At 40.7% G+C, this 11,010-nt stretch overlaps 1 protein-coding gene across 1 annotated transcript; it reads right to left on the bottom strand.

Annotated features, from left to right (window-relative positions):
• Positions 1 to 4,419: 4,419 nt before the first annotated feature.
• LOC311104231 (nucleoside diphosphate kinase A-like) lies at positions 4,420 to 7,159 on the bottom strand. The gene is made up of 5 exons (XM_084145972.1): positions 7,086 to 7,159; positions 5,450 to 5,579; positions 5,234 to 5,335; positions 4,934 to 5,046; positions 4,420 to 4,675 (listed from the first exon to the last, which is right to left on the bottom strand). The coding sequence occupies exons 2-5, from the start codon at positions 5,573 to 5,575 to the stop codon at positions 4,558 to 4,560; spliced, it is 459 nt and encodes a 152-aa protein (XP_084002098.1). The 5' UTR covers positions 5,576 to 5,579; positions 7,086 to 7,159; the 3' UTR covers positions 4,420 to 4,557.
• Positions 7,160 to 11,010: the final 3,851 nt, after the last annotated feature.

Below are 11,010 nucleotides of genomic sequence, written 5' to 3' on the forward strand. Positions count from 1 at the left end.
ACCATGGGCCCTGTGTGACATCCCCACAACATTAACATGGAAGGTCACCAAGCTGTGCCCATAGAGAGACTTGGGACAGAGTGGCTCAAAGACTAGTTCCAAACAGACAGCGCTAATGGGGAGAGGAGCATAGAAAAGAAAAAGTGAGGTGTGTGAACGACAAGAACTTTATGTTTCATTTCAGTGTTTTGTACTTCAACAAAAACGTTTTTGTACGATTTTCAAATCCGAGATATTTTTGTGCATCTCTCGTATTCGTTACCTTGAGGTAGGGTAATCTTTCGATGGATAAACTGTGATGTTTGTGAGTATATATAATCAGATTTTCAACAAAAAAACAGGGTGTATGTATGTAGGTATTGAATGGACTAAACCTTACTGGTATAAAACAATCACTCAGATATAAAATAGAAACACCACCAATCAGCTTCATACCAGTTCCACACATTCAAGTAAGATTTGAGCAGCCTTCCACATTCTCTGAATCTTGCGTTCCATTTGTGTGATAGCCAATCATGACCGACAGCTATCACTGGGACATTACCAAGGAGAATGTGGTAGAGTTCCCAAATCTCTAGTTGACCCTTTTCTCACACTATATTTACCATGCCTTATTTAAAGTATGTTTACAAATATTACTCCTCTTGGCCAGCTGATTGCAGGCAAAGATTTGTCAAATCTAAAAAATTATACTCTATGAAAAACAGGTCATCCACTGTGGTAATATTGAGTTCTATCACAGTTTACTACACAATGATATGCAAACCTTGACTCTTGTGTCAAATAATACTGAGATCTATGTGAAATGTTCTATATCTAATGTATAGCATTATTCTACGTTTAATTATGTCATAATTCAGAGTGATACTATAAATAGAGTAGATATTCAAGCCACTGTAATAGTTGGGCTGTTGTTCACTATTATCACTATCATCACTTCACTACCATCAACAACATGAGAACCATTTATCTAAATAGAGAATTTACTGCCTTTGTAAAAGAAAATCTTCAAAATAATGTTATGTTTTCTCTACCTCTTTTAGAACTTTCATGTAATCTCCTGTTGCAAGGTAGTCCGATTCTGATCAAACCACATGTAAAGTTGATTTTCATGACAATTTAAATCACTTTGACAGCTGTGTGCATATTTCCTAGTAAGTGATTGGTAGGCCTGGGCTAAATTGTCACACTCACCGACTCATGATCATACAATTTATTCATAGGCCATCCTTTCAATGGGAGATATTAAATGAATGTCAATATTGATTTATAAAACAAAATATATCGCATTAAATGTGTATTTATGAACAAAGCATACAGTATAAAACAGAGCCAATTTACAAACATGATATGGTGATTTATTTTGTGCCATATGAGAAATGGAATAGGGATTATAATCGACATACTATATAAAATACCGACTGCACTCCATTGTCTCACTTTATATACCAGTAAGGTTGACAATTTACTCTCAGGAAATCTTAGCGTATTGTATTATAGCCTTCTTCTTCGTCGTTATGGTTATTGAGAAAGGTGTTGTCATTGGCTGTTGGTATGCTGAAATTAGGCTTCAGATATTGATGTGGTCAACAGTATTAACAAAATGTGTTAGTCCAAGAGCAGTCTTAAAGTAAATGTCACTTGTTAAACCATCTCACTAACGTAGAGACCTATCTGATTGTTATACAAGGTCCCATTTTAAGTGGATTTGTCATATATTCTGTCGCTCTAGAGGTAGGATTACCCGTCTGTATGTCACTGTTTAATAATGTGTAGGTGTTTGTTTTGAACTTTTTTTCTTTTTTTGCAAAAGTGTTCAGTTAAATGTTAGCTCTGTCGATTGTCTTACTGTTGTTACTGTATGTTTCAATGTCTGGTCCTGAGTGAAACTCAAGCTAGTATTACAGTCTCAATTAAAATTGACATTTTACGCGTTGGCTGGTGTAAACCAGCTCAGGTGACCATGGTGATGCCAAAGATTGCCAAAGGTCACTGTCAAGCAATAACGTCTTATCACAGTTCTCTCCTAACGTTACATTTCACCCTAAATGTCATAATAATGAACAAGGTTTGACATGCACACAATAGCTAAATATATGGTAAAGAGGCGTATCTGTTGCAAATACCCCTCAATTTCACCCTACATTAGGTTTGGGAGACGCAGTGAGATCAAAAGCTTTTAGCTGTACTTTCAATCAAACTTCAGACTGTGCATCAAAGACCGAATGGTGGAAATATACATTACATTATGTTAATAATTTATATGGCATGACTGTTTTGAGGCGACAAACCTTGTTTCCGTCGTCCTTGTAACACAAATGTTAGACACGAGAATTCATGGTGTTTGAATCAAGAAAAAAAGAAACGCACAAATGGACTCAATATAGGGCTACACTATTCTGATCATGATGTTAATTGATTTCAAATGCATTATTTCATCAATATAATAATCAATATAAAAGAAACAAGACTAGAGGGTGTGTTTGTTAAAACCAAAATATGTGCATGCAGCAGTGTGAACATCATGTCCTCTTGGGCTTAATTTATGTATAACTGTTGGTCTTTGCACTAACACGGGTATGTGTGCTTGTTTCTAATGTGAAACCCCTTCATCATATTGTCTTTGTATTCTGGTGCTACACATGTATATATATATTTGATAGAGTCATAACCTTTTATTAAGAATGAAATGATTTTCAAAAACTGTGACCATGGTGGAGAAATTCAGTTCTTTTCTCATATTTTGGATACAACTATAATGAAAGATTTATATTGAATTAACTGTCAAAACATTTTCTTTGCATGGCACTTGTGGGATAAATAGGGATTCCTGCGTTTTCTGTACATTTTTTTCTTCGTCCAAGTATATAGTTTTTCCCCCTTGGTTTCCATGGTAAATGTGCTGTGAACATTAAGTTTGTTAAGCTACAGTATATCAAATACAAAAGAAAAAAAATATGTATTTGAAGAAAGATATTTAGATGTTTACTTTCATTTAACATTTGTAATGAATCTTGCAATTTTGCAGCATGTTTGTGGAAAAGTATTAACGTAAAATAAATGATTCACTTTACTTTTTTTACACTGCATAAAAGTACAGTATTGAAAAGCCAGTGCCCATTGTTTTGTTGACTACACCATTAAAGGGATACTTTGGGATTTTGGCAATGAGGTCCTTTATCTACTTCCCCTGAGTCAGATGAACTCCTGGATACCATTTTTGTGTCTGTCCAGTATGAAGGAAGTTAGAGGTAGTTTCGTGAGTTAATGCTAACTAGCATTAGCGCTCTGACTGGAAGTCTATGGTATCTGCTAGCATGCTATGACTGGAAGTCTATGGGATCTGCTAGCATGCTATGACTGGATGTCTATGGGTATCTGCTAGAATGCTATGACAAAGTCTATGGGTATCTGCTAGCATGCTATGACTAGATGTCTATGGTATCTGCTAGCATGCTATGACGAAGTCTATGGGTATCTGCTAGCATGCTATGACTAGATGTCTATGGTATCTGCTAGCATGCTATGACGAAGTCTATGGGTATCTGCTAGCAGATATTCAGCATGCTAGTAGTACTCGTTTCTTGAGCCAATGCTAACTTCCTTCATACTGGACAAATAAACATTTTATACACGAGTTCGGACACTGGGAAAGTAGATAAACGGCCTCTGCCAAAATGATTTTGACCTATTGTGTCAAGATGTTCCCATTGAACCATGTTCTCTGGATTTAAACATTGCTATAGTGCCCTCAAACGCAACCCTAGACCAGTTCCAGTTCCACCCCATCACACTGATTTAGACCTTGGACAGCAGGTGGGTGCAATTAAGTATGAGGTAGAACATAAAAGCAGCAGGCTCCAGACCTCACAGGGTAAGCGTTGAATACCCCTGCTACTAAGTTGCACCAACTCAAACAGGAACCAATTTAGCAGGCATATAGGGCAACGGCCTGCTTCGAAGACTGGTGTATTGTCAGGTAAATCAAGAATGTTGCAGTTGACAACACCTACCCTTTTCAACGCAATAAATGCCTACATCTGTGACATTTCTACCAAAACCTCCCATCAGGCATGCCCCACAATGGAACGCACCAGTGTCAGTCAGAACTGTTCCTACACTATGGTGGTGGAATTGGGTTGTTTACAATTAGGAATTCACCCCACGTCACCGGCAACTACTCTGCATACTGTAGAGGGCACCCTGAAGGGTAATGCCTTAAATGGCATGTACGTAACATTTTCCACAGCATGACTTGTCATTTGTTATGGATATATTGAAGCCCCTTCAATATAGGCCCACATGCACTGAACAGAAGCCAGAGGACACTACCAATTATTTTATCAAACATGTTCACATTTCCCAGTCCCCTACACAAAGCCCCCCGCAGTTTCAAAAGTAAACTAGGTGAGCCTCACATTCTAATTCATGATTTTTATTGACATGATTCTTTTTAAGTGCTTGAAAGTCACAAGGTACATGAACAAATTCCAGATCAACAGCATTCAGAATGGGTTTGATGGGGTGTGAGGAGAAAAGTTTCCAGTTCCATTTTATTTACTCATACAGGAATCCATGTTGGCAGCTCTTGTACTCGACAATCTCCTCTGGCTTGAACCACAGGGCAATCTCCTTGTTGGCACTATCGAGGGAGTCACTGCCGTGGATGATGTTCCTGTAATGGCAAAAGGATACAAATCAGAAACTCTGCATCATGCGGATAATGGGCTTAGATTTATTGGAACTACAGCAGGGTACATATTCCTCTATACATGCCAGTTTGCCTGTAGAAAATTCATTATAGCTTGAATATTTCATCAGATTCCTGTCCAATGATGTACACCTTTACAGGTTGCACCTCTACTCACGTTGGTTGAGCACTTCCTACTTTCCATATCAGAGTCTGTATAAACAAGCATCAGTGGACACATACCTGCCAAGCGTGATGCAGAAGTCTCCGCGGATGCTGCCGGGTTTGGAGTCTGCAGGGTTGGTCTCTCCCAGCATCAATCTGCCGTTCTTCACAACGTTCAGGCCTTCCCAGATCTGAAAGCAAGGGAGGATAAAATAATGGAGAATTGAGTGGAACGATTAATTATATCACAAGCACCGCTCAAGAGAACCTGAAGTATAGTGTCCAGGGTGGCATTAGCAGTGAGCCACTATGAATCTAGCAATGAGCCAGCATTTTGAAACGGGCTGTGCGTAGTGCATGCGTGGGGAGGATAGTTACCATGGCAACAACTGGACCGGAATGCATGAATGAGCAAAGGCCGCCATAGAAGGGCATGGCCTTCAGGTCAATGTAGTGCTGCTTGACAAGGTCCTCAGACGCCTGCAATCACAAAAAAAAAAAACTCAGTTCAATGCCTCAAAATCAATATTAAGCAGCTAAATGCCATTGAACCGTACTAGAAGGGCCTCTGAACAGATTCAGTTATTCACATACCTGGATCATCTTCATGGCCACAAGCCTGAAGCCCCTCTGCTCAAAGCGCTTAATGATATCTCCCACAAGCCCCCTCTGGACACCATCAGGCTTGATGGCAATGAAGGTACGTTCGGTGTTAGACATGGTGCTGCAACACAGGAGGATAGATATTGAGTGACTGAAATGGCAGTGGGCCATCAGTGAAATGCACATTAATGGAAAAACTGCCTAATTTGTGGTCTTGGCAATTCAAATCCCCCATCCCCCGTAAACTGAAATTGTTGAATTAGCTGGAGTAAGCCAGGCTACTCTGCACAACCTTTGACCAATGTACTGCCAGTTGACAGCTCTTCAATGTCACCTAGACTGCTATGGAGTGAACAGATGTACTGTGGCTAGTGGGAAAGTGGGCAAGGACAGCACAATTCTATTCTTATCACCCATCCTGCGGAAAGTATTCCCACATGCCCATTCCATGCCTATGGGGTATTTAGTATGAACAATTTGCTTTCGTTGCCAATGCGCAACTGATGTTTCATACATGGGCAAACGAGACATTTTTTACTGGTACTGTAGCTTAGTTACTGTTGTACAAAGTGAACTCAGGCTTTAGTATAGTTATGTTTAGATCTATAGAAAGTACAGTTCACTACACTGAACTGCAGCCAGATGCTGCAGCAGTGTTAAACTGTCTGGTTCAAACGTCATTTCATTGAGCTTTTTAAAATAGTAATATTCAAAACCTACACCGACTTAACAGCATTCAAACTATAAACGAGTCATCTAATCAAATTACAACCACACCCTGCGCCGGAACCAGTCGAATTGTGCACATATTTGCAAGCTTGGCAATACATTAGTTAGCATTTTTACATCGCGATGGGCTGATTGTTAAATTCTCCCACCGTTTGAATGACAGCAAACCACGAAAAGTAACTAGTTAACTGGCTACGTCCCGATTAAATACAGATCCGAGTGTTACACCGGCATTAATATACTTTTCAAAGCGAGCTAAGGACGTTAGCGCCATGAACTTGAGTACATCCCATTGTTTAAAGCAAGCGGCCATATTTGGTACAGATCAGATGCCACATGGCCCGGCTTTCCACGGTCTTTAATCGAAATAAATTCCAAGTAGATTAAAGTAGAATTGTCAAGTACTTGCCACCTACAAGTGAGCTTATAGTAACACGAGAGGGACAAATAATTGGCTTATGGTAACCCGCAAGGCTTAACTGGTTAGCCATGTGAATTAGCAGTTGTCACCCCGTAAGCCAGTCACGTCCGGTGAAACTGAAATGCACAGCACCGGAGTTACCGCGTTACATTCAACTAATTAACTATCGTTAAGCATGCTATAACTACTCCAAGTCATTGGTTTACTATTAGGATGAGACTTAACTTTAAAAGAGTCACTCAATGTATATCAATTAACTAGCTAACGTTAGTTAGGTATAAACGGGCAAAACACCACGCCGTTACGTGGCATGTTAGCTAGCTAGTCACTGCGAAAGGCAAAACACAACCGACACGGATCCACCAACTTCCTAAAAACATGAAATGAATAGAACCGCAACGTGAGATGCGTAAAACACAATGCTATGATATAATGCAAAATGAAGGGAGTTGTAACACCACCATTCAAGCAGCATACCTTTAAAGTTACGATGTTGAGACTGACAGAAGACCCTGGACACAACCGTTCAAGACAGAGACAAAATTAGTAAGGCTGAGATGATGATGAGAGCTAGTTTATAAAGGCTGCCCAGTGAATGGGTGGGGCTTGGATGAGGTCAAAAATTGATTGACATGTTGCCTGCTTTTAATCACCCATGTTCTTTTGTGCATTCTAGCGCCACACAACAGTTAATGGTGATATCGACATAATGCTGTCAAATATTCGAGTCTAGACATTGGGAAGTGCTAATTATATAGCATAGCAACACCAAAGGTTGATATCAGCAGACTAATTATTATTATTATTAACCAAAATGGTATCTGTTGCAAAGGGTGGGTGGGTTTTTTAAGTGGGTGTACATGTTTGTTTGCTTGTTTTTTATCAAAGAAACAGGCGTAGGTGTAAATATATATCAGAGCCTTACATTTTACAAACACACTTTGAAACAATTTTCCTTTACATATTTTGGATGAAGTCTGCTTGTGGTGGCCGATTTTAATTTTTTATGAGGCAGAATTGATTTGACTGTAATGGTGTGTAACGCTCAGTGGTCTAGTCTGGTATCTGTTGTTTTCATTGTTGATTTTGCCGCTACCTGCTGACTGTTGCAGTTACCGCACAATTACGTCTGCGATGTATATCTATTACGTCATACGTGATCACGTTCGAAACAGATCAGATAACATTTGACTCTTCATTCAGTCATCAAGTTGGTGTCGTTGGTGATTGAAAATGTATTATCCCGCGTTTTATTGCAATGTAATTGTATCATAATTTTTTTAAAGCATTAATATGTGATACAACTGGAGATAATATGGAGAAGAAAGAAGTGGAGGTAGGCTTTGTTTTTCAGATTTTTTAAAATAGAGATGTATATTTTTTATATTAAACATTTTGAAAGGCAAGATAAGTCTTGCCATCTGCCAAATTCAGAAATAGTGAGTAATTGGGTAAAGGTGATCGCCAAGGTGATATATAGTGATAAATAATGTAGGCTAATTAATGAGAGTTGAGAAAGGTGATATGTAAAATCTCAGAGAGAGATGCAGGAGGCTGATCCAGAGTCAGCCGGACCATCTCAGTCAGAGGAGACTGAAGCAGAGAGAGAGATGCAGGAGGCTGATCCAGAGTCAGCCGGCCCATCTCAGTCACAGGAGACTGAAGCAGAGAGAGAGATGCAGGAGGCTGATCCAGAGTCAGCCGGACCATCTCAGTCAGAGGAGACTGAAGCAGAGAGAGAGATGCAGGAGGCTGATCCAGAGTCAGCCGGCCCATCTCAGTCACAGGAGACTGAAGCAGAGAGAGAGATGCAGGAGGCTGATCCAGAGTCAGCCGGACCATCTCAGTCAGAGGAGACTGAAGCAGAGAGAGAGATGCAGGAGGCTGATCCAGAGTCAGCCGGCCCATCTCAGTCACAGGAGACTGAAGCAGAGAGTGAGATGCAGGAGGCTGATCAGGACTTAGCCAGCCCATCTAACACATGGGAGCCACAGCAGACTTCTCATTACAACCTGTCCTTGGCCCGGAGAAGCTCCTCCTCAGAACTCGAATTCTCAGGGGAGGAGATGAATGAGAAGTAGGTAGCTCTTTGTATTCCCCATACTTACCTCCTATTCTCTATACTGTGTGTTCTGCAACTGACCAAAGAACCAATCAGAGGGTGTGTTTGTGGTGTACATGTATATAGGCTAGTCCCGTAGAGGTCAAGGGTTAGATAGTTTTAATAATTAACAGTACTCATCTATTTATCCCTTTTGCAGGCAATGGATTCTTTCGACTGAGAATATGCATGAAAGGGTGAGTTAGAGTTAGCGCTGGAATTTTCTAACATCAGGGAGACGGTAAAATAGACTATGGGTGCATCCCAAATGGTGCCATTTTCCAAATATATGCCCCACCTTTGATCAGAACTCTATGGGCCCTGGTCAAAAGCAGGGCACTATATAGGGAATAGGGTGCCATTTGGGATGCAGTCTAGATCAGGGATGGGCAACTGGTGGCCGTGGATCCCCTTTTGTAAGCCCGCGGATCAATAAAAAAAATGAATGGAACTCAGTCAGGGTCTCAACTTATTGTTGAGAGTTAGAATAGTAGAATACACAAGGTGCCGTTTTCAATTTTGGTTTTGCATCAGCAGTTTTTCTCTTGCTATGTCAGTCACTGACAGTCACTCAATTAGCCCATGTCAGCTAAAACATTTTTTGGGGGGTAAGTTAGTCTAGCGGCCAGCTATCTAAATTTGTAGTAATCATGGTCGAATGGGGAGGGGGCATTGATTTTGTTAGTCACGCTCACTCAGATATCAAATGAGTAGAATTACATGAAAGTAGTTCTACAATTTCAAAATGTTCTCTCTGCCCCAGGGTAAAATGTGTAGAATTGCAGCAAACTTGCTTTAAAACGGCAAAAAATGTTCTACGCCACATGGCAAAATGTGCAGAATTGCAGGAAATTAACCCTAAAACTTCAATTTTGTCTCTCCACTGTCAAGAGGGGATCCGCTAAAATCATTTGCTGGCAGAGTGGGGGGCAGGCCCCAACAAAATGTTGCTTGGGGCCCCCAAAACGCAAGGGCCGACTCAGACTACATGTGTGGGTATGGATGTGGGAATGAAGACCCGCGAGCCACTGCGGCCCCTCATGATGAGTTCAGATTTTTTTGGCCCCCACGCCCATAAAAGTTGCCGATCCCTGGCATAGATATTCTATTACAATACTACAGTAAATGTACCAGGAGCTGGCGAGTCAGCACTTTGAGTCTAGACAATGGGAACCTGGTGAGCAGGCTTTATATCTCAACAACAAGGTCGGAGGAAGTTGAATAGAATAACTTTATTTAATAAGTTGTGGCATTCAGGTTAGATAATAAAGACATCACAATGTAGACAGACGGTGGATTTAATTGAATGTTCAATTTTAGAACAATCTTTCCCGGCTGTTCTTTTACATTACAGTCCACCATAGTTGAGGCTCATGCTAAGTGCAAGAACATCGTGTCATGGGTGAAGGAGGACTCTTCAACAGTGGTGGTCCCTGCCCTTGATTTCATCATGTACAGGCATTTGCCCTGGTCACCATCATCATCTTCATCAACTTCCTCCTCCTGGTCTTCAGTCGTAATCAATGAAGCAGATCTGGAAGCGGCCTCCGTATGCCGCAGCGTCAGATTCAACCTTGGGCCAAGTCATGGGCCAAGCGAGGTCACCAGCCCTAGAACTGGTGCCAGGACACGGAACCCAACTCCCTTCCCCTCCCCCCTTTCGTATGTACCCCCCTGTAGCTTATTCCTCCCCATAATGGTTGGAACAGTTAATTCCTTAACTTCATACATGTGTATAAATAATGACTTCTCTAAAATGATTTATTTCCACTGAATACAGATGTAGGAACTTACGTTTGCTACAGCAGGAAAAGAATCCTGCAGCATTAGGAAATGTGAATTAATATCTGGATTATAATTAATGGACATTTTTGAAGGGGTTGATACATTATTCGTAAGGGAAAAAAATCTAGTCTGAAATTTCAAAGTGGACTTCAGAAGCCTTTTAAAACCTCAAATACACTATACGTTTTACATTTCCTACATTGCAGGAAAGTTCTCCTGCAACAGGGTGATCAAATTAAGATCCTGCATCTGTATGACTTTAGTTGATTCTTTTAAATAATGTTTTAAAGCAGTGTTTGTGTCCAGAAAGGTTTGTTATTGTCGTTGTTACCATATCTTTGTTGTGGGCTGCTCTTCAGGTCAGAGGAGTCTTTGGGAAATGAGGAAGAAGATCACAACCCAAGAAGATATTCCTCAGCTTCTGAGAACGGAGATAGAGAGGATTGGGACAGACCCCGCTCAGACCCCCTGAGGTCTGTGTTCGGACTGTCTCACAACTTTATCTTCAGTCAGGTT

This window comes from Coregonus lavaretus (assembly GCF_964263955.1).
Source record: "Coregonus lavaretus genome assembly, chromosome: 28".
Lineage (NCBI taxonomy): Eukaryota > Metazoa > Chordata > Actinopteri > Salmoniformes > Salmonidae > Coregonus > Coregonus lavaretus.

Bases quoted from the DNA above. Each gene is read 5' to 3' on its own strand.
- LOC311104231 (XM_084145972.1), bottom strand. From the start codon at position 5,575: ATGTCTAACACCGAACGTACCTTCATTGCCATCAAGCCTGATGGTGTC. The intron at 5,336-5,449 runs GTATGTGAATAA...TTGTGATTGCAG, and splicing joins TGGCCATGAAGATGATCCAG to GCGTCTGAGGACCTTGTCAA. The intron at 5,047-5,233 runs GTAACTATCCTC...CCTTGCTTTCAG, and splicing joins CCGGTCCAGTTGTTGCCATG to ATCTGGGAAGGCCTGAACGT.